Consider the following 24,967-nt stretch of genomic DNA (forward strand, 5'->3'; position numbering starts at 1 on the left):
TAAGGGAGTGCTCAATCAACTGAATGAAATCCCCTACTTTTCCAAGTGGTTTTAGCAAATGTATCAAAAGTGGTGGACCAAACCTCCAGGCCAGGACTTCAGCATTCAGTCACCTCATATCCCACAACTTCTACGGGATACTAGAAAATGCAGAACAAACACAACCTGGATGGCCACTAACAAAGTCATCATAGACCAAGACCACAAAGTCACTGAAAAAGGACTCTGGACATCCTGCGGAGGTGAGGTGACCCTGCACTGAACTTTGAGCAGGTTCCACCCAATGCTCAGGGGCATGGCCTCTTGACCTCACTTGCCCAACTCCTGTACCCGTCACCAACCTCCTCTTCCACCCCTCCCCCAACCCGCATGCCATCAAGTTCCAACAGGCAGTCACAACCGCCAGTCCTTATCTGGATCCTGAGGCGATAGAAACAAGCAGTGCCCTCTCCATTTCCAGATACTTTAGTGATTCCTTATTTCCTGGCACACATTACTGCAAGTGGACAAATGGACAGTTTTGTGAGGCAGTCTCTCCACCCCACCATGAGTCCAATCTGGATCGTCGTTCTCCGTGTCCTCTGGCCTGCAAGCGGCCACTGCAAGGCCCTCACCCCCCAGCTCTTCCTGCCAGGGCCGTGCTGCCTGGGCCCAAGCTGGAGTCCAACCATGTGACTCGGCAGCCCTCAACAGCGCCCCCATCAGGCAGAATATTCTCCATCAAGCCTTGGACTCCTGTCCAGAGACCTTTCCAGTCTCATCCTGGCAGAACCCATAGAAAATGCTTGTGGTTTCCAGCCACTGCGCCAGCAGGTCGAGCTCCAAAATAGTAAGCATCCCTGCTCTCCATGGAGAGCACACTTTCTCGCCTGCCCAGCCAGTGCACCGAGCACAGGCCTTGGAGTCCGAGCTGGCCAGTAACAACCCTCTTTTTAGCCAAAAGGGCACAGTGGCAAGAGCGGAAAAAGGCTTGCAAAACAAAGAGAGGAAGAGGAAGAGGGAAGGAAGGGCAGAAAGATGAAGAAAGTAGGAGGAGGAAGAAGAGGGGAATGTGGAAGAAGACCGAAGATGGGAAGGAAGGAAAGAAGTAAGAGCAGGAAGAAGCGGAAGAGATGGTGTCGCAAGAAAGATAGGTAAGACTTGGAATATTCAGGAATCAGGTTCTGTTCAGGCTGAAGCATGGCTCAGAGAACTCAAGTCCAAACTCTGAATATTACATTAAGAAAGACCTTACAGTTTTATACTTTGGATTGTGAATTTCAGGAAAGAAAACATGTTGACTGGCTCAAAACCCAGTTTGTAAGAAATGGGTTTCTTTTAGAACAGAGGGGAAAAAAATGTAAAAACTCCCTGAGACAGACAAAAGAAAAAAAAAAAAAAAGAAAAACAAAACAAAAAAGTTCCTGTTAAAGGGTTGGGAGAGACCACAAGCTTTTGCTAACCACGAGCCTGTTAGCAGACCTTTGCTAGGAGAAGTACTGGGAGAAAATCCTTTTAAAAAAATCTTTGTTTTTCATAATTTTTGTTTTCGTTTTCATCATAACTTACATCTAAGGAGGAGGAGAAGGGAGAGAATGAGGAGGATTGGCTGGAAACAGGAGGAGACAGATGTCCAGGACAGGAACAAAAATGTGTCATCTTGCCATGGAGGAGAGTCACATCTAAGTCCCTGGCCATCAAGACAGACTTTGTACCTGTGAGACCCTGTGCTGGGCACAGTGCGGTTGGAGGTGTCCTGATTCTTTGGTATCCTGGTGCCCATGTGCTGTAGTGCTCTGACATGGCCCCACACTGATCTTCATGACCTGAAACAATGGCCAATGAAGTGCATGAGCCAAACTACAGCCAAAGGAGGAGGAATACGCGGAAGGCAGAGGGCTCAAGTGCAAGTGAGAGGTGCTGCCCCCCAGAAGTGCTGTTCAAACACCATGCAAGAAAGAAGCCTACACACCAGCAGCACCACTGCCACTGCAGCCGTTGTGGGTTTGAGGGGAGCTGCCCCCACTTCCCAGCTTCCCTGCTTTGATCTGGAAGTGTGCCTGAAAACCCTGGCCAGTGTGAAACATCACAGCAGTGGCAGTGCGTTAAGGCTTGCTAAACTGCAGCCCTTGAAGAACAAAAGATGGATGGTGGTATTGCAGGCTGTCCCTCAGCCTGTGTTTTCTGTTCCCCTGCTGTTCCCATTTTGTCCCTGCTCACTTCCACTGTCCATTCCAGGTCCTCCTGCCACCACTGCCATGGCACACCCTGCTTCTGGGTCCCCATCCTGTCTGTTCCTCTACCTTCCCTCATCCCAAACATACCCATAATTCCCCTTCCTCTTCTTTGATTCTGCTTTCCAAATCTCTCCTTTCCTGTGTCAGTCCACATTTGGGATTGTCACCTGATGCCAAAGAAACCCATACCTATAGTGCCTAAGCTACAAGCTCCTCCCCTTTTATTCCTTGCCACACGCCCTCAACCAGACCAAATGCTCTTCAGGCCTCCCTTCTGTAGTCAGGAATCCCCAACCCCAGTGGAAATCTCCCTCTTCTCTGTTTCTTCCCACCACTCCTCCAGCTACTTCTCCCAGCAACCCTGACATCTCAGCTCCTGGCCTGGCTGCCAGTTGCAGATCCTGAGGATACAGACATGGACACGACATTGCAATACTATTCCATGACATTCAGAGGCTCACCTGGCAGCATGGACACTTTGCCATTTCCATGCTTTAATGTGTATAGCCAGGAGAGTCAGTATGAATTGCCACATGTGGCACTGCTGATGGGCACCAGCAGAACACCTCTGTGCCCAGTGCTCCTCATCAGGGGGTTCTGTGGACAGGCTCCTATGCTTCCATCCATGCTAGCATCATGCCTCTCTGGGAAAGCACTGGGATCCACTAACACTCCCTTTTCTGACCAATCTGTCATCGTCTACTCTTCACCAGTCCACAACATTTTAGAAGTACAGTCCACTTGGGGGCCTCATGCAACCTATCACCCAGGGATACAGACTGGTGCTGCACCTCAGCCCACCCCTGGGTTGTTAAATGGACAACAGAATAAGAAATTCAGTCCTTCATAGGAACCAAGCCACCCTAGCAGCAAATGTGGCCTATCAACACTAACAGTTCAGCTTCCCAATTACACCACAATGCAACCTGGTTTTACTGACTGAACATCACCTCTAGGCTTTGGACCACCTGCTTCCATCCAGCTGGCCAGGGGAAAACGCCATCTATAGTTTGTATTCCACACCTTCACACCTATTTCTGCCTTTGCCCACAATACAGGACTGACCTGCTCTATAGTGCAGCAACCACTTCCATCCCACACATTTATACCTACTCCTGACATTCCCTTCAATGCAGGAATGATAAGCTATGGGGTGAAGCACCCATGATGTGCTTCCCACACTGGCCCAGACACTTCTGCCTTCACATTTGCTGCGAGAGTGAGTGGCTCGGTAGACTTCCAGTCATCTTCAGTCTTCAACATGCCCACCACACCTGCTTTAGTAGGGCCTGTAGCCCCACCCAATGGAGCAGGACTGAAGGGGACATCCAGTGTTGCTCCTGGTTCCCATACCATTCTGAAGACTTGGTATTCATGTAGTGAAAGCAGGCATGCTGGGCAAAGGAGTGCTGTATATTAGAACAGTGATATAAGTATTACCCACTTCCTTCCCTTCTCTGATGGCCAGCAAGCCTGATTCAAGCTCAAGCGCACTTGGTTCTATTAAATATAGTTTAATTTGCTGAGAATTATTCACCTTGTACAACAGTTCATTAATTCGTGTGCAGATTTAGTTATTGAAAGATAACCTTGTTAATGTTATTGTAGAATGAAGGAATGAGTTTTGTACTCAGTATATGTTTAACTCTTAAATAAATCTGATGTGATCTACAAGTAAAAAATAAAATTTGATAATTAAACAGTGAATCCAACTAGTCTCGGGCTTTTCTTTCTGGGGATACTTTTGTTCAATCTCATTGCTCATTTTGGGTGTGTAAATTATCTTCTAGCTTTCCAGGTATTATGTTCTTAGAATGTCTTCATTTATTCTGAATTCTCTAGCTTAAAAATATTTATTTATTTGAGAGAGAATGAATGCACCAGGGACTCCAGCCACTGCTATGGATGAACTCTAAACGCATGTACTGCCTTGTGCATCTGGCTTTACGTAGGTACTAGGGAATCTAATTGGAGTCCTTAGCTTTGCAGGCAAGCCCCTTAGCTGCTGAGCTGTTTCTCCAGCCCCTTTTTCTAGTTTTTTTGTTCTGTAAGTTTTCAAAGTATTTCCTAATGGTATTTTGGATCTCCTTGGAGTCTGTGAAAACAACTCCCTGTTGTCTTTATATTTTATTGGTTCCAGAGTTTGTGGTGTGGCCCCTGTGTGGTGTACTCTTGCAGGGTCAGCAGAGTGGCTGAGGTGGTCCAGGCCATGCAGATAATGAAGGAACTGTGCTGTCACTAAGGGCAGACCCATAAGGTTTACCAGGGTTCCTTTCAGGTTCTGTAGACAGAGCTCTGAATAGACATCAAGGCTTATGTCTAAGCCACCTATGTCAACTGTGTCCCCAGTTGCTGGAGAAGAAGCCAAATGTTAGATGGACAGATTCTTGGTCAAATGGGGGAGAAGCAAGTGCTGGTTAGAGGGATCTGGAGCTGATGGGAGCATGTTGGTCCAGTGGTATAGTAGCTCCTGTCCATCTGCATTCTCTCACTCAAACATGTATTCTCATTCTCCATCTATTCAGAAACTCCTGCTCATGTAATCTCAAAAGAATGATTCTTATAGCAGAATTCCGGACATAGAGAGTGGATCACTAGGGCAATCTTCTAAAAACAGTGGAATTACCAAGCATCCCACATCCTTTTTCCTCCCTCAATAGCAGCCACAACAGCTTAAAGGGAAGTGCATCATTATAGAGGTTAGCAGAGTCAGTGTAGCCTCTGTTGCATAAATTGGGTGAAGTAAAACTACACACTGAAAGGAGTGGCCAAGGGGGATTTAATGAGATTGAATTTATGCTTTATTGTCAATATAATTTGGTATTTAGACACAGGCTGGCCTCAAACTCACTACATAGCTGAGCATGACCAGGAACTAGAGGATATAACCACAGTTATCAATATTAGAGGGACCAGCACACCACTAAGTAAAGGAAAACTCCTTATCTCTTTTCTTACATCTCTTCTCTGGTCTGTGGAGAAGAAAGACTCCCAGAAGAAGACAGAGAAAAACAGCACAACAGAGACAAAGAAAACAGGGAATGACCTTTGCCCAGTACTATTGCCTGAACTGGGGTAGGAATTTAATGGAACTGATGACACAATGAACAAGAAGTTTTAAGATAGACTAACTATAGTATTAAGGTGCTCACATATCTCCATCTATGAATTCTGCCTGAGGTGTTAGTAAGGGATGGAAACTGGATCAGACATGCTCATGGTCCAAGATTAGACTATAAATGAGAATGTTTCTACCCACTATCCAAGAACTAGTTGGATTTCTTTTATAAATATTTCAGAAATACTTGTCAAATTAATTGGAGAGCAATGGTTAAATTAAAAATAAATGTACATTACTGCTCAATAAAATATAATGTCTGTGGGAATAAACTATTAACAAGTTTAATATGGACTGGACAGATGGCTTAGAGATTAACATGCTTGCCTGTGAAGCCTAAGGTACCATGTTTGACTCTCCAGAACCAATGTCAGCCAGATATACAAGATGGCACATGCATCTGTAGTTCCTTTGCAGTGGCTAAAGACACTGGCGTACCCATTCTCTCTCTCTAATAAATAAAAAATACATAAAAAATTAATCTGCTATACAACTTTATTATTATTTTTTATTTCTTAATAGTAAGATAACTAGGATTGGAGAGATGGCTCAGCAGTTTGTGTACTTCTTGGGCAAGTTTGAGGACCAGTAAGTTCTTGATACTACTTGAGTTTGAAAATCCAGGATTAATATAAACAGCTGGGTGTGGCCACATATGCCTGTAGCCCCAATTTATTTTGGGGGTACAGAGACTAGAGAAGTGTTGTGTCTCATATACAACAAATTCTGGAATCAGTAAGCGACTCTCTGGCAAGACAAAAATAGGCGAGTGAACTAGGGGACACCTGACATTCTCTTTAGTCACCACAGGTGAGTTCACAGGTCAACACATGAGCATGTGCCACACCAACATGCTATGCACATACAAAAACAATAGATAGGATAACTAGCCATTTATTTAAATTTATATATTACTATTTAAAAAACCTATTGATAAGTTAATATACAAAGAAATTATCTCATGATGAAATTTTCACAAAAATATGTCACTATGTTCTCACAAGTTCCCCTCCTCCACTGCTCTTTCCCATGGCCCTGCTCCTGTTCTCCCAGAAAGTCCTCCCTTCTGCTTTCTCCTCACTTTGATTTCATTCAAACTCTTTTCTTTGCCCCTCCTTTAAGATCACTTCCTTCTTTATCACAATCCCCTTTCCAGTTTCATGATCTAGACCCACACAGACAGATATATATAAAATATATATACATAAATTTAAGTATAGGTTCTGCATGTAATAGAAAATATACAGCATTTGCCTTAGTCTGGTTTATCTCAATATAATAATTTAATTGTAGAATATATATATATAATACATATATATGTATGTGTATATATACATACATATACATATATATATGTGTATGTGTATGTATGTGTGTGTGAGGTGTGTGTGTGTATATGTATATATATATATATATATATATATATATATATATATATATATATGTATGTATACACACGCACATACACAGGCCTAAAAGAGTACAGGTCCACAGAAGGAAGCATGACCACAGTATAGTACTGCTACTGCTACAGTTATTTTTTTCATTGCTAAGACATTCATCCAAAAGCAGTTAGGAAAGGCTTTATTTCAGGCTTAAAGAATTCAGGGGAACACCATCAATGATTGAAAAAGGTGGCTAACATACATAGATCTATAGCAGACGGACACCACCAAACAGCCAGCAAACATGCAGCCAGAGCTCAAACTGGCTGTGAACACACCTTAGGGGTACACTATAAGATCCACCCCCAGTTAAACACCTCTTCCCCAGCATGGCTGTACCTGCTGAAGATTCAAGTCGCAAGCTTAATCTTCATCAAAACTACCTTGGGCTTTGGGGAACATGCATTCACATCCAAACCACCACTGTATCAATATAATATTTTTCTTACAGAATTTTCCTAGATACCAACCTAGAAGGGTGTAGGGCCCCAGAAGGAAGAATGGACACAGTATAGTACTAAGTGGAAATGAGGAAACAAAAAAGGAATAATAAAAAAACAAACCTAGGCAAATAAAAGTGTTAATATATATGTTTGCTAAGTTGTTTTTTCCCCCCCTCTTTGCTTTCCAATGTTAAAATGAGGTTAATAGGATTACTTGGGAGTTATGAAAATATTTTTTTCATCTGTGTTTGCATTGTGTAACACATAATTTAACCTTTACAAAGAAAGTACCTAAATACATATGCATTTTTAACAACCAGTCAAACAAGGTTAATAGAATAAATTCATCAGAAAAGCAATAGTTTATTTTCCGCATTGTACATCCTGAGACATGACCTTATAATTACCAGTGATACCAATTAAGAATGGATTTTACTGAGTGTATAAATGCAAATACAATAAAGAAATTATTTCATATTTCATTAGCTCTGTGTGGTCATGCTACTTCCTACTTGTTTCTTTTGTTTACTTTTTCCACAAATGTTAATATGAGAGATGTTGTTAACTGATTAACCTAGCCTACTTTTAAATTTGAAAAGCAAAATCTGTAATTTTCCATGATGTCCATCAATATATAAGCATTTCCAGGTAGCTTAAAGTGTATCCACGTTGAAAGTATATGATTAGTAGCAGCATAGTAATTGTGTAAGAGGGATATCTTGTTGCTATCTTTTAATCTTATCAACATGAATTTCTAAGGAAGAGTTTGTGTCTTTTTCTTCCCAGTATATTTTTCAAACAATGTTTTGTTTTATCTGCCTATTTGTTTGAGAATGAGGTTGTATCCAAAACCATGGCTTCTCTGTGTTCTCAAACCATTTTGAAGCCATTTTATGGGTTTATGAGGGAGCCCCTAATAATCGAAGAGTGTTTCTCCTAGGTGATTTCTCTCACACAACTCCTCTTTCCTGATGTTCTAGATTCAAACATTTCTTAATAAGAAAATGAAAAGGGGAATCAAGTTCTCATTGTTTCAATTTCAGAATTTTACTTATGGAAAATAAATTTGAAAATCATATTACTAAACAACTTTATGTCAGGAATGATAAAAAAGTTCGTTTTGTTGACCCATGAGTGACTTATTCAAATATTTCCACCTCAGAAGTAAAGTGTTGATATCCCAGGTTAACATTTCCACCTTGCTGCCTGGCTTCCTTTTGCTGTTTACCTCATTGTATTATTCCTAGCTTCTAAAGTCTAGTTCCCTGAGTATTGTTGGTCAAATGAACTGAGCATCCTAAGCTTTGATCATCTAAGAGACAAGCACATACACTCTCCAGAATCTTTTGCGACTTCAGTGGAGATGGTGGTCATGATTGATGAAAGAGATACTTCAGCTCTCAGCTGCCTAGTGAGTGCTCTCATTCCAGTTGTGATCTAGTGTCACAGTAAGTTCACATGGCCTCTCAAGGCACCACACTGTTTTGTATTCAAGCCCAATTAATTTTGATTAAGGTGAGATAGTGATGCTTCTCTGTGCAGTAGATACGCAAGAGAATTCTACTATATTGTAAATTTTAAAACACCTGTTGGATTCCAAATGCTAATTTTCCAATCATGATTCCAGAAGTCATAATAAACATTTTCCAGATTAAATTTAAAAAGCCTTATTAGTTAGCAAAGTGTGTGCAATGCCATTAGATGCAGGGATAGACACTCAATATACTTCCAGTGCACCTGAATAAATAATAAATTTATCATCACAAAATCTACATGAACAAAGTGCCAACTTAGTTATGTACATCTTTGCTCATTCCTCTGTTATATGCTTTTCAAAGCACTTCTTTTTTTCCCTTTTGGTTAGTAATTGGATCTGATTTTACTGTTGAATCAGTTGCATTCTTTTGTAATTAACACACGGAAATACCTTTATATTCCAAACTCTACTGATCCCAAAGAAGCTCTAGTCTCTTTGAGGTGCAATAATTTTAAGTCTGATACATATATGCAAATAAGCTTAACCAGTTTGATCTCATTTACTGTTGTCTGACTCCAGAAGGGCATTGCCTCATACCCAAGAGCATGAAATGCTAAGAGAGGACAAAAAGAATCTGATCAGACACCTCTTACTATCAGTCATTGTATTATTATTAAATTACACTCTTTTTATTCTATCATATATCTGTGTACCTGACAGTGCTTTATAGAATCTAAAACTAGATATTTCGCAGTGGGTTGTTAGATTTTTAGTTTAAAGGCTCCTCTAATCCTCTACCCATTATTAAATTCATTTGTTATGAATGTCTCTTGCTGACCTCTTTTGTTATAGGGGTGTCAGTCACGATGTTTATGATGGGCAGTAATGAAAGATTCCAGTCCCTCATCTTCAACTCTTTGTTATTTTAGTGGAAGCCTCAAACACAGGCATTCACAGAAGATTTAGAATCTGGGGTCATTGTTTCATCGATTTTAACTGTCATTGGCTTTCAAGTGACTGCACTTGAAAACATACGTATATTTTCTGAACCAAGGGGAAAAGGACTAATATTAAGTAATTGGATTAGAACCTCTTTCAAAAGCACAATAAGTCTTTATTTTTTATTTAAAATTTTCAGTTTTGAGCAAACAAATAAAGAAAATAAAAGGGGAAAAATCAAAAGAAAACCACACCAAGGAAATAACTATTCAGGAAACATTTCTGCTTTGAAAATTTGTATCTCTTTCCTAAATGCTGAATTTATTTGATTGTAGTTAAATTTCATGTAAACTTGACTTATCTGTAATTGACAAAATAAACATATATTTTTAAATACTTCAAGTTATAGTTATGAGAACTGGAGAATTTTCTATCAAATAACACAATGATATTTTATGAACAATAAAAAAATTAGTTGCTTTAGTATTAACTTAGAAGTATAAGTCAGTTTTCTATGTGCCTCACATTTATATGTTGATGTTGAAAGCACAAAATTTGGTCATTTATTATTATACATATAAGGAGTATTTTACTTGGTTTCAACACAACTTGTTAAATGTGTTAATGCATAGTGCAAATTTCTGTGAAATTATCATTTTGAAAAAGATTATGGTTTTAGTACAATCAAAGCAGCATAGATTAATAACTAATTCTAAGATGCAGCATTTATAGGATAATGTTCTAGGGATTATGGTAGTAAAGAACAAGAAATTCAATTGTAATTGTCAACCATTCTGTATATTAAAAGCTTTCTGCTTCTGTCAGTGACAACCACAAAACACATGTGGCTATCGATTGTGTGGCACTTATATAGGATGGATTAATGTCATTTTCTCCCATAAACATACCTATTTCAACCTGAGATCATCAAACCTTCAAACTGTTAGAGTTGTAAGCAGCATTATATCCCATTTACACGCCCCTCCCCTTCCCTAGAGTTCCTGGCTGGGTAACAAGTAAATAGACCAACTCCTACTTGAACATGAGCACATAATTACTTTTCACATCCTGATATGACCATGGTGTTTAGGAAATTATATTTGCACTAATTTCATTTATCCAGAATGGTATGTAGCTTAGTTTTATTGTTGATTTTTGAAAATATCTGGTGGCTGCCTTAAAATAATCAGGGCCAAGGCCTGGGAAGAGGGCTTTGTGGTTAAAGTCACTTGCTTACAAGTCTCTTGGCCTGAATCTGATTGCCAGAACTCACATAAAGCTGGACACAAAGTTGCAGCACAGATGCCTGGGATCCCAATTTGCCTATGATGATGGGAATCAGAACCAGGAGAAAATGGAAACTCTCAGTCCTGCTGTGCTGGTGTAAAACAGTGGCAAAATAGAGGGACTCTGTCTCAGAAATAATGGTTGAAGGAGAGAACAAACAATGGAGTCTGTCCTTTGACCTCACACATACTCTGTGGCACATAAGTGCATGCATGTGCACGTGTGCGCATGCACATACATGCACACACATGCACATAGACACAAACACCTAAAGTTAAATTGAAAAGAAAATGACAGGCACCAATTAATTGTCTACCAGAAAACAAGTTTGATGCATATCCATTCTCTGTATGTAAAGTAAGTTTATTTCAAAACTAATTTTTATACAGAGGCCTTCCATATTAGACTCTTTAGAGGAAGTGTCTCTTCCCTCTTGGAATAATAAAACTTCAGTATCACAGTACTTGTTTAAGAATTTTCTATGTAAAACTCCCAATCCACCATCCACTGAATAAGCAAAACTTATTGATGCACCTTCCAATTTGAGTGTATTTACTTAATATATGATTAAAAATGGTAATTTAGTGTACTATAATTTTGTTTAACTGATTTAGGCAGAAATACACTCTAACTTCCTTACAAACAGATTTGCAGTGCATCCTTTTGAATGCTGTTAAAAATGTCTGGTTTGTACTCTCAAACAGCTATGAGTAAGGAAAGATTGCATAGAATCTTTGGGCCTCTAACTTTACATCATGCTACTTGAGAGAAGAAGAAAAATGAATAGATGTATCACAGCAGGACATCAGAGTGACCTGGTACCTATTTTGTTTGCACATTTAAACCCTCAGCATATCAGTTTCTAAGGCAGCTGAATACTGACGAATAAAAGTGATGAGTGAGAGCATATGTGGTTTTTCTGTTAACTTATATTGAAATAATACTTGTACCCATTAAAATTCATGAAACATCTAGATTACGTATTAGGAGTGTGAGTTCATACTATGTTTTCTTGGTGGTAAAAGATTCTTGCATTCATTTTCACAATACTTTCTCTCTCTCTCCATATATATATATATATATATATATATATATATATATATATATACACACATTTTCACATTGGAAAGAAAATGCAATATGCAATACTCTTTTTTTTTAAATTTATTTATTTATTTATTTGAAAGCGACAGACACAGAGAGAAAGACAGATAGAGGGAGAGAGAGAGAATGGGCACGCCAGGGCTTCCAGCCTCTGCAAACGAACTCCAGACGCGTGCGCCTCCTTGTGCATCTGGCTAACATGGGACCTGGGGAACTGAGCCTCGAACCGGGGTCCTTAGGCTTCACAGGCAAGTGCTTAACTGCTAAGCCATCTCTCCAGCCTGCAATACTCTTTATCTTTCTTTCTATAGTTATAAAAGCTACCAAAATTCTACTCATTCTTCAAGTCTATTTTGACCTGTGAAGACTGAAACTTAGAAGTCATCTCCAGAGCAAATATTTACATTGAACAGGCATTCTTCCTTAAATTTCAAACAAGCCAATTCTTTTAGTTATAGGAAACAGTTTATGGGCTGGAGAGATGGATCAGCAGTTAAGGAACTTGCTTGCAAAGCCTAATAATGGGGATTTGATTCCTCAGTGCCCATATGAAGCAAGATGCACAGCAGCACATGCATATGGAGTTTATTCGCAATGGCTAAAAGCCCTGGCATGCCCATTATCTGTCATCTACCTCTCTTCTATCTCTCCCTGCATGCAAATAAATTTTTAAAAAATTAATAAACTTATAAAAAAGGAATAGTTTACCATTTTAGAAGACTAAAATGTATAATAATTCTTTTCAAGATGCATTCTCCACAGTTAATTATAAATTTTGAGAGTGAATATCAATACAAGAAACTGGAGTTCCTGGGAGTGATGGCAAATGCAACTGGTGGTAACCGTAAGAGCAAGGGGTACTGGAAGGAATTAAATGCACAGCAGAGGGTTCAAGCACAAAAGAAATTTAAGGAATTTGTGAAAATGAAAGGAAGTGTTACAGATGGAGGGGTTGGGAAGGGAGGAGAAGAAGGGAAGGAAGAAAATAGAGAATGAAGAAGGGAGAAGAAAGGGAGGAAGAAAAGAAGGAAGGAAAGAAATAAACAAGGAAGAAAGGAAAAAAGGAAGGAAGAAAAGAAAGGAAGGAAGTAAAGAAGGAAGGAATAAAAGAAGAAAGGAAGGAAGGAAAAAAAGAAGGAAGGAAGCCAAAGAACTATAATATAAAACATATGTTTGTACCTAAGGGCAGGATGCTATTGAACTAGAAAATATGCACTTTCACAGCTAAAACCAGAGACGAAAAATAAATGCTTAACAGCAAGAAAACATCTACATAAAGAAAGCTAAAGTTTCCATTATTGTGGTTGAAAATATACCTCAGGACAGTTAGATGGTCTTGAATCTTCGATGAGACCTGGGACTTTGAAACACTCTTAAGATTGGCAAAAATTATGGGGAGCTTTGAATTCAGACTGAGCGCAATTTCCAGTGTGAGATGATTATTAATCTATGGAGGCAAGGACAGAATATGGTAGATTGAGTGTATTTCCATTATAGCTTTAGGTTTCTTTTTAAATTTTTTAAAAAACTATTTTATTTATAAGCAAGAGAGAAAGAAAGATTCAGATAGAAAAAGAATGGGTGCACCAGGGCCTCTATTTCCTGCAAATTTGAGATGTATGCATCTGCCTTACGTGGGTACTAGGGAAATGAACCTGGGTCCTTAGGCTTCACAGACAAGTATCTTAAATGTTAAGCCATCTCTCTAGGCTTCTTTTTAATTTTTTTGAAAATATTTTTATTTATTTGCAAGGAGAAAGAGAGAGAAAAAGAGAAACAGAGAAGAAGAAAGAGAAAGAGAGAGGGAGAGGAAGAGAGAATGAGTAGGCCAGGCCTTCAGCCACTGCAAATGAACTCCAGATAGATGCATGCAACACTTAGAGCATCTGGCTTTATGTGGGTACTGGGGAATCAAACCCTGGTCATTAGGCTTTGCAGGCAGGCACCTTAACCACAGAACAATCTCTCTATCCCTTCAGATTAAAAAAAAAATTATATAATTAGGGTTAAATATCATGCTTAAGTCTCCAGCAGCTTGATGGAAGGGGCGTGTGACTGGGGGCAGATCTGAATTCCAGCCCAAAGGTGTGTTGAGGAAGTCTGACCTCTGGGGGTGCTACTTGTTGCTGGTTTGTGTTTGCATTTTTTAGTGGTATTTGGTGGCTGATGGAGTTCTCTCTCTACTTGAATTTATGAGAGAGAGAGCCAGTTTCTTCAGCTGTTGATGGAACCTCTTCTGGATCTGTAAGCTGAAATAAACCAGGTCCTCCCATTAACTGTGTCTGGTTTGGAGATTCATTGCAGCAATGTGAACTGTGTACTATAACCAAGTAGATCCAAGATCTATTAACACAACAAGAAAAGAGGGCTAACTGTCCACCACAAGATGCCCTACATTTAACACATTACCTGGGCAGATAGGGCCCAGGAGACACTGCTGAGGAGGCAGCTACAAGAATATTGTTCTTACCCACTAACTAGACAACCAGCACAAGGAAAATGGTGGCAGACAATATGGCCAATCAAAATCCATCAAAGACAAAACCCAGAGGCCACAGAAAATAAAACTCTAAATGAGACTGTTAATGGGCCCATGGTGGCTTATGGAAGTTTGTGGAAGGGGAGTGAAAATATTTTAAGAGGCACAGAGTGGGTAGGAATATTCTGAGGCACAGTACCCCACATAGAATGAGGCCTTCATTACTTCACAGTGAATGCCAACAACCCCATGGAGCAGGCCCCTTAGGGAAAAGGTAGTGTGTGTGGGGGGGGGCATATGGCATGAGGGGATTTAGAGTTTAACCTTTCATAAAATTAAAATTTAAAAAAAAATCACTGTAGTTAGGCTGAGTAAGAATAATTTCCAAAGTCACTGAATTTGCATGGGGCATAGATGAAACAGACTAAGCTTTAAAAGGAAACCTGCTTTTGTTACTGCGTATCTTGACGCAAAGACTATGATGATAATAAAAGAAAGTAAACAAGAAAAAATAAAGGTATTATTTATTACCCATAACTCTGACCTAAGTATCAATGGCTTAACACATCTATCGCTCTGTCCACTAAAACAGTCCTTACTTCCACATTTCTGACTATTCCAACTTGCATGCAGTTGTTAATAGTTACTTTTTATTAAATAATTCCTAAGTAAAAGTATCATCTCCATGCCAGACCTTGGTTTGCCTTTCATGCTCACTAAGATAAATGGCATTTATCCAAGCTCAAAACTTAAGACATACTTGATACTTTTCCTTTTTAACATCGAACTAGCCATTTAGATTCAATTACCTTCATATCTTGTCTGTCCTTCCTCTTGCTTCATTTCTAATCACTGCTCCACCATGTTAAGTTGTCCTCATTTTCCACTGATATATTGCAGGTCTTATGATTTCTCTTTCATAGGCAGTCTTTCATTCCTTTTAACATGTCCTATCTTCTATAGACTGATAATTGAAGCAAAAAAATCTGGCCATGTATTTTTTTCTATTAAAAAAAAAAAAATCAACGGAGACACTTCTGGCCAACATGGCGACCACCTAGTTGTGCTGCAAATCCCGGGGAAAGAAAGGCAAGACATTAAGAGTTCACTGGGACTTTTAGGGGAGAGTAATCTCCAGTAGGTTGTCAGTGGGAGGGCACAGAAGGAGGACAAACGGAATCATGGATACTCTTGCGGGTGGGTAGCCCACCCCTCCCTCCAAATAGCCACCATGTCTGCTGCCACTGCCACCGTGCAATGATCAATCCCTGTGTGCAGAAGTATAGACTGCTCCACACACCCACCAACTTACTGATCTGGCCACTGCACATTCAGTGACTCCTGGCAATAACAGGGAATCCCTGATTCCCTCAGAAGCAGGTAGCACATTCCTCCCCATATCCACAGCGCAGCTGCTCATAGCTCCATCCATGCGTGTGGAAGTTTAGACTGCTCCATTCGCTCACTTACTGTTCCTGCCGCTGCACGTTCAGCAAGCCCAGTCCCACAGCTACTGCCACACAAGCTCAGACTGTGTCTCTTGCTTGCGCCAGCTCAAGTGCCATCCACTACCTGTCTGCTGCACTGGCCATCCACCAGTGTCTTGTGGCTGGAGAGCACAGACTGCTTCCGGGTCCCAGTGTTCCCAGCCAGAGTTTGGGCTGCTTCAGTGCTTGGTACCTCAGTGTCAATCCTAACTCAAATGCAGGCAGCTTTGGTGCATTACCACTTGAGAATTCAGGCAACTTTGGCACCCCTGACAGGCAGTAGATGGGCAGATTTGGCAAGTGAGAGCCAAAGCCCAGGCTGCTTGGCAACTGCCCCAGGATGCCTCAGATTCCCATTGCACTTGAACAAAGGTTGATCCACCCACCAACGTGCCCATACACTGTCATGGGCATACCACAATGCTAAGAAATAACACGAAAATTCAAATGCAAGAAAATCCAGTTAGATCACCCAGTCCTACAACGAATATATCTAACAAAAAAGTAGAAGCGTCAATAGGATCAGAACATCAACTTGAAGCTATGAGCAATGCAATCCTGACCAACCTACTGGTAGAACTTAAAGGAAAGCAACAAAGGGTTGATAATCACGTGGATGCTACCATCACTAAACTAGAATTAATAGATAAGATATTGGAAGGAGGTCAAAGAGAGTTAAGAGATTTCAGGGAGAGTGAAAAAAAGAAGACCTTAAAAATCAGCTGGCCATGATAAATGAAGACATAAAGAAATGCAAGGATGAATTCTAGGAATCATCAAGAAAATCAGAAAATTATGTGAAAAGGGAGCTTGACAGAGGGATGGAAATTATACATAGAAAAGTAGTAGAAAATGCACACTTAATTGAACAAGTCCAAAACTCTCTAGAAGTTCTCAAGAACAGAGTTAGCTAAGTGGAGGATAGAAACTCTGATCTGGAAGACAAGATAGAAGAAACAGATTGAGAGTTCAAAAATTTCAGAAAGTTCAAAAGTTACTATGAACAGAACATGAAAGAATTGTGGGATACACTTAAACGTCCTAATATCAGGATCACTGGAATACCAGAAGGAAAAGAAATTAGGACCAAAGGCATGGAGAAATTATTTAACAAAATAATTAAAGGAAACTTCCCCAGTCTCTTATAAGAGGGGCTCATCAAGATATAAGAAGCCAACAGAACTCCAAACAGACTGGACAAAAGGAGAAACTCTCCAAGACATATTGTCATTAAGACTCTAAACACTGATACCAAAGAGGAAATCCTAAAAGCAGCTAGGGAAAAACAGCACACCACTTTCAACGGTAACCCCATCAGAATTACTCCAGACTTCTCAATGGAAACTCTGAAAGCTAGAAAGACCTGGATTGAAACACTCCAAAATCTAAGAACCTATGGCTTCCAACCCAAGCTACTCTACCCAACAAAAGTATTCCTCGTAATAGATGGTGAAAGAAAAATTTACCATGACAAAACTCAGCTTTACAATTATATAAACACAAAACCAAACCTACAGGGAGTATTTCAGGAAATTCACCACAGAGAAGAAACAAATAATCAAACTCAAATGCCTACAAGAAGAAGATCACAATAAACAAACTCAGAGTAGGCACAAAAAAATTCGAAGCCCATGAAAACACCAATACACATCTACCATCACAATATGGCAGGGATAAAATCAAATCTCACAGTCATTACCCTAAATATTAGTGGCCTTAATTCATTCATCAAGAGACACAGCTAACAGGATGGATCAAAAAATTAGACCCCTTAATCTGTTGCCTTCAAGAAACCCACCTCACCACTAAAGATAGACACCTCCTCAGGCTGAAAGGGTGGAAAACAATATTCCAAGCAAATAGGAATAAGACAAGCAGGCGTAGTTATATTTATATCAGATAAAATAGACTTCAAACCAAAAATAATCAAAAAGGACAAAGAAGGCCACTTCTTACTTATCAATGGAATGATCCATCAACAGGATATTACAATCATAAATCTGTATACACCAAACACAGAGGCACCACAGTGCATAAAACAAAACCTGTTTGACAATAAAAGAGAAATAACAACCAATACCATCATAGCTGGGGACTTCAATACACCATTAACAATAATAGACACATCATCCAAACAGAAACTCAACAGGGAAGTAAGAGAGCTCAACAAAACCATAGATCACTTAGACCTAATGGACATCTAAAGAACTTTCCTTCCCAAATCCACAGACTACACATTCTTCTCAGAAGCCCATGGAACATTCTCTAAAATAGACCATATACTGGGTCACAAAGACTGCCTCCACATATTTAGGAAAATTGACATAATTCCCTTCATGATATCAGATCACAGTGCTATATTGCTAGAAATCAACAACAAAACACCCACCAAGAATCCCAATGACACCTGGAAACTGAACAGCACACTTTTAAACAATAAATGGATAGTGGATGAAATAAAAAATGAAATTGAAAATTCCTGGAATTGAAGGACAATGAGAACACATTGTACCAAAACTTATGGGACACAATGAAGGTGGTCCTCAAGGGAAAATTCATAGCACTCAATGCCTTCATAAAAATGGCCTAAAGATCCCAAATCAATAACGTAACCATCCACCTAAAGGCACTTGACAAACAAGAAAAATCCAACCCAAAGAACTCAGAAGGAAAGAAATAATTATAATCAGAGCAGAACTTAATGAATTGGAAACCAATGAAACAATTAAGACAATTGACAAAACAAAGAGATGGTTTTTTGAAAAAATAAACAAGATTGACAAATCCCTGGCCAATTTCATCAAGCAAAAAAAATAAATAAATAAAAGAGAAGTTTCTAATTAACATAATTCAAAATGAAAAAGGACAGATCACAACAGACATAAGTGAAATTGGGAGAATCATCAGGACTTACTTCAAAAACCTCTACTCCACAAAACTGGATGATGTGGATGACATGGATAAATTCATGGACACATACCATCTAACAAAGTTAAACTCAGAGCAGATAAATCACCTCAATGAACCCATCACACTCATGGAGATTGAAAAAGTAATAAATAACCTCCCCTAAAAGAAGAGTCAAGGACCAGATGGCTTCTCAGATAAATTCTATCAAAACTTCATGGAAGAACTCAAACCAATCTTCCTCAAACTGTGCCACACAATTGGAGAACAGGGAAAGTTACCCAACTCCTTTTATGAAGCTAGTATCACCCTAATTCCAAAACCAGGCAGAGATGCCACAAGAAAACTACCGATCTATTTCCCAGATGAAGTTAGAAGCAAAGATCCTGAACAAAATCCTCACAAACCAAATCCAACAACACATCAAAAGCATTATCCACCTTGACCAAGTGGGATTCATCCAGGGTGGTTCAACATACAGAAGTCTGTCAATGTAATACACAAAATAACCAAGGTTCAACATAAAAACCACATGATCATTTTGATAGATGCAGAAAAGGCCTTTGACAAGATACAACATCACTTCATGATCAAAACATTGGGGAGAATTGGCATGGGTGGTTCATATATTAACATAATAAAGGCAATATTCAAAGCTCCAAAGGCCCAAATAATTCTTAATGGAGAGAGACTGGAGGAACTCCCATTAAGATTAGGAAGAAGACAGGGTTGTCCTCTCTCACCTCTGCTTTTCAATATATTACTGGAAGTCCTAGCTCAAGCAATAAGACAGGAGAAGGAAATAAAAGGGATACAATTTGGAAAGGAAGAAGATAAATTAGCTCTATTCACTGATGACATGAATGTATATGTAAGAGGCCCAAGAGACTCCATCCCAAAACTCCTGAAGGTGATTGACTCCTATAGCAAAGTAGCCGGATACAAAATCAATGGACAAAAATCAGTAGCCTTTCTATATGCAAATGGCAAAGATACAGAGAAAGAAATAAGTAGTCCCATAGTCCCATTTTCCATAGGGGAAAAAAAAAAAAAAACAAACCTTGGAATAACGTTAACCAAGGAAGTGACAGATCTATACAATGAAAACAAATTGAGGAGGACTTGAGAAAATGGAAAGACCTCCAAGCTTCTGGATAGGCAGAATTCACACTATGAAGATGACAATCTTACCAAAGGCAATATATAGATTTAATGCAATTCCAATTAAAATCCCTACAGTGTTCTTCACAGAGATAGAAAAAATGATCTCAAATTTTATATGGAAAGGGAGAAGGCCTCACATTCCCATACATATTCTCAGCCAAAGAAATACCTCTGGAGGCATCACCATACCTGATCTAAAGCTATATTACAAAGCTATAGTAATAAAAACAGCACAGTACTGGCATAAACACAGGAGTATAGACCAATGGAATAGACGTGAGGACCCAGACTTTGGTTCAAGCAACTATAGCTACTTGATAATCGAGAAAGGCCCAAACAACATAGGCTGGAAAAAAGACAGCATCTTCAACAAATGGTGCTGGACCAACTGAATAACCATACGCAGAAAACTGAAACTTGATCCACACATTTCACCATGTACTACACTCAAATCCAAATGGATCAAAGACCTCAATATAAGACCAGAAATTTGAAATGTACTGGAAGAAAATTTAGGAAGAACTTTCCATGATATAGGAATGGAAGAAGACTTCCTGAACAATCTTAGCTCACAATCTTAAATAGTCACTCAACCAATGGGATCACATGAAGCTGAAGAGTTTCTTTATAGACAAGCATACAATAAGCAAAGCCAATAGATTACCCACAGAATAGGAGACAATATTTGTGGGTTATCCAACTGATAGAGGCCTAATCTCTAGAATCTACAAAGAACTCAAAAATCTAAACAGTAAAACGTCAAACACCCCACTCACAAAATGGGGCAAACAGCTGAACAGGCAGTTCACAGAGGAAAAAATACAAATGGCAAACACACTTAAGAAAAGGTTCATCATCCCTAGTCATCAGGGAAATGCAAATTAAAACAACTATGAGATTCCACCTTACCTCAATAACCATCACAAACATCAACAATTCAAATGAAAATAAATGCTGGCAATGCTGTGGAGAAGTAGGAACACTCATCCACTGTTGGTGGGAATATAGGATGGTACAACCACCTTGGAAAGCAATATGGAGACTCCTGAAAAAGCTGACTATAGAGTTACCAACAGAACCAGTTATTCCCTTACTGGGCATCTAGCTTAAAACCTTCAAACCACAGGGCAGAGAGATTTGCTCAACCATGTTGTAGCTGCTTAATTCGTAATAGCTAAGAGTTGGAATCAACCCAGAAGTCCATCACTAGAAGAATGGATAAATAAGATGTAGTATACCTACACAATGTAATTCTATGCAGCAGTAAGAAAAAATAACACAGTGAAATTTGAGGAAAAATGGTTCATCCTGGAACAGATCATTCTCAGTGATCTTACCCAATCACAGAAAAAAAAAAAAAATACCACATAGTCTCACTCATCTACAGCACCTAACCTGAATCTACCCAAGATACCTTACATACCCAGCAAGCATCTCATGGACTAGGACACTAGGATGGATGGGGAGGGAAGGGAGGGCAATGGAAGGGTCGAGAACAGAAATCTAGATGCAAACGGCAAAGGTATCTTAAAATTCTACTCCCTAGAAGGCAGACCAAATGGTGAAACCTTCACCAGGCCCTTAGGCCCTTACAGGGAACACCTGAACCACAAGACACTGGACAGGATAGGATGAAGGTTAACCTTAATCTTCTACATCATTCCTCCCTCCCTCTCCCTCTCCCTCTCTATCTCTCTTCTCTCTAACTCTTGTATATTACTTATCTTTATCCTCCTTCTCTCAGTGGGCACTGACCTGTACCTCCAAGTACCAGCATGGGTCTATCTTCCACAATGAGCTTTTGATCATAGAGACCTACAAGGTTTCCTAAAAAACACACAGGTTTCTGTCAGAGTACTTGACCACCCACCAAAGGTTAGTGGTAAGTCCCTACTGCTGAAGACAACTGTTGCAGTCCGGTTCACATTGCTGGTAGAAATCACCCAACAAGAGTAGCTTCTGGGAAAAAGAGATTTATTTTGGCTTACAGGCTCGAGGGGAAGCCTCACGATGGCAGGGGAAAATGATGGCATGAGCAGAAGGTGGACATCACCCCCTGGCCAACATAAGATGGACAACAGCAACAGGAGGGTGTGCCAAACACTGGCATGGGGAAACTGGCTATAAAGCCCATAAGCCCGTCCCCAACAATACATTCCCTCCAGGAGGCATTAATTCCCAAATATCCATCAGCTGGGAACCTAGCATTCAGAACACCTAAGTTTATGGGGGACACCTGAATCAAACCACCACATTCCGCCCCCGGCCCCCATAAACTGATATCCATACATGATGTAAAATACAATGCTTTCAGTCTGACTTTAAAAGTCCCCATAGTTTTTTTTATCAATCTCAATGAAGTTCATACATCCCCATAGTTCAAGATCTTTTAACTGAGCCATAGTACCAAAATATAACCTCAAAAAACCCATAATGGCACAGAATAAATATTCACACTGCAAAAGATGGCATTGGGCATAGCAAAGAAACATTCAACCAATACAAGATTTAAAACAACCAGGGCAAATATCAAACTCTGTAGCTTCAAGTCCAACAGCTCTAGCCAGTGACAAATCTTCAAGTCTGATAATTCTAACCAGCAACAAGTCTCTGGCATTCCAATTCCGCCCCTCCAGCTAGGCTACTCACAGTCCTGGAAAACTTCATCGGGCTGGCGGCTCCTCAGCAGCCATCTCATGGTCCCAGCATCTCCGCTGGGTCTCCACTGCAAGCCACGGTTCATCTTCATGGCCCCATGGGGTCTCTATGCAGGCAACCAGAAAACCCGCTTCACACTGCCCATGGCCATTTCCAAAGCACAAGACCGTGTTGCAAACTCAATGACCCTCTCTCCAGCATTTCTTATACTCCACGATACCAGGTAGGGTGCCAATTTGTTAATCCAGGGGAGAATAAAGCAGACATGGAAGAACAGGACACTCCTTGAGCACTCAGGTCCCTTCAAAAGAGTCGACATTCTTTCTGTTGCCCCAGCGCAGGTCAGCTAGCCCAGTCTCAAAGGTCGTAATCTCTCAGTTGCAGCTGAACGGGCAACAGTTCACCCAAAGATTTTTCTTTCTGTGCCATATCCCTCTGCACACACCAGTTCATTTCTACGCAAAGCAACCCTGCACAACTTCTTAGGACATGGGCACAAGAGCAAGCTTCTCACACAAACTGCTAGCCCAGTCCAGGCAAAAGCTCTTTCTCACCCTCATAAGCCAAACCTCACAGTCCATAGTTCTTACTGCCTTCAGGTCTTTCAGCTCTGACCAGGATAGATCATCAAGCTGTACTTACAGCACTGCAAGGCATCTCTTAGGCCAAGGTTTCAACTCCTTCCACATTCCTCTTGAAAATCAGCTACAAAAGGCTGAAGCCACATAGTCAGGTGTCTAGCAGCAACCCCACTCCTTGGTACCACTTTACTGTTGCAGTCCAGTTCGCGTTGCTGGTAGAAATCACCCAACAAGAGTAGCTTCTGGGAAAAAGAGATTTATTTTGGCTTACAGGCTCGAGGGGAAGCCTCACGATGGCAGGGGAAAATGATGGCATGAGCAGAAGGTGGACATCACCCCCTGGCCAACATAAGATGGACAACAGCAACAGGAGGGTGTGCCAAACACTGGCATGGGGAAACTGGCTATAAAGCCCATAAGCCCGCCCCCAACAATACATTCCCTCCAGGAGGCATTAATTCCCAAATATCCATCAGCTGGGAACCTAGCATTCAGAACACCTAAGTTTATGGGGGACACATGAATCAAACCACCACAACAACTTATGTGGTTGACACATAAAATGGAATGGAATGGCTGGAAGCTGGAAGAGAGTCAGTCGCCAGTCAGTCAGCACGTCTAGTGCCAGAAGGTGCTACATGGGCGATTGGGGGAAAATGACCAATATCTGTCCAAGCAACTCATGGTCTAACCTACTTAGCAGCAAATAACCTGTTGTGATGCCCCCCAAGCACAATAGTGGCACACAGCCATGGTGGGGAACCAACTGCTCTTGATTTTGCTAACTGATCCCCTCAGTGGTATGGGACCTATAGCTGGAGCTGGGATACAAGTCAGATCCATATCCAAACATAAGCCCACTCTCCAATATCAAGCTACCATCCATTGTGGACTACAAGAGGAACTACACCTATTAAATTCTCTATGAAAAAAGTAAGGGTTATCTCATTTGACCTGGTGCTAACTTACTCTCCATTGGAGAATCTGCTTCTCTTTTTCACATAGATGTAGATCCTAAGGAGAGAGCCACCCCATCATACCTCACAAGGGCCCCGGCTGAAACTAAGAACAATTGGTGAAACAAGCAAGCATGCTGTCTTCCTGATGAACTGGATACCAGCGCAAGGTGGAAAGAGACCAACGCAGAGAAAAATTAACTCCTACCAAATCAGAGAGCCAGAGTCTCAGAGGCCCCCAACACCTCATCCCTGAAGCAGATAAAAAATGAACCCTACATGCCTCTGGGAAATTTTTTGGAAAAGGGGGTAGAAAGAATCTCAGAGCCATATGTTGGGTCATGATATCCAGAGACATTTATTTTACCCACAATTGTGGGCTAACTCCACAATGCATAACCCATATACCTCAACATGGAGGGGCCAATGGGGAGGGGGTAGGTCATGGATGAGCCTAATAATGGTACTAAACTGACTGTATTTCCTGAATACAAAACTAATTAATAAAAAAATTCAAAGGATATATACACATAAGATGTTTTGATACTTTATTCATGCCAGAGCTAACTCATGGGCTGTTAAGCTGATGAGTCCTCTTTCCTGAGGGGTATACATGCATACTGCATAGTGCACCATTAATGTAGTCAAATAAGTGTTGTCAGATTCACAGAATAAAATATGCCTACATGAAAGGTCCAAACTTTTA

The 24,967-nt window shown here is 40.3% G+C and overlaps 1 protein-coding gene across 7 annotated transcripts in view; it reads right to left on the reverse strand.

Annotated features, from left to right (window-relative positions):
* The window catches only part of Nkain2 (sodium/potassium transporting ATPase interacting 2), a 1,180,756-nt gene that overhangs the window by 606,591 nt on the left and 549,198 nt on the right, over window positions 1-24,967 (reverse strand). For 6 of the 7 annotated variants that reach the window (XM_045158892.1, XM_045158887.1, XM_045158889.1 and 3 more), the window contains one exon: window positions 1,695-1,805. The exons of the other annotated variant lie outside the window; for it this stretch is intronic. In XM_045158892.1, the coding sequence (XP_045014827.1) occupies window positions 1,695-1,805 (111 nt within the window). The remainder of the gene's footprint in view (window positions 1-1,694; window positions 1,806-24,967) is intronic. 7 annotated transcript variants of the gene reach the window in all.

This window comes from Jaculus jaculus, chromosome 9 (assembly GCF_020740685.1).
Source record: "Jaculus jaculus isolate mJacJac1 chromosome 9, mJacJac1.mat.Y.cur, whole genome shotgun sequence".
Lineage (NCBI taxonomy): Eukaryota > Metazoa > Chordata > Mammalia > Rodentia > Dipodidae > Jaculus > Jaculus jaculus.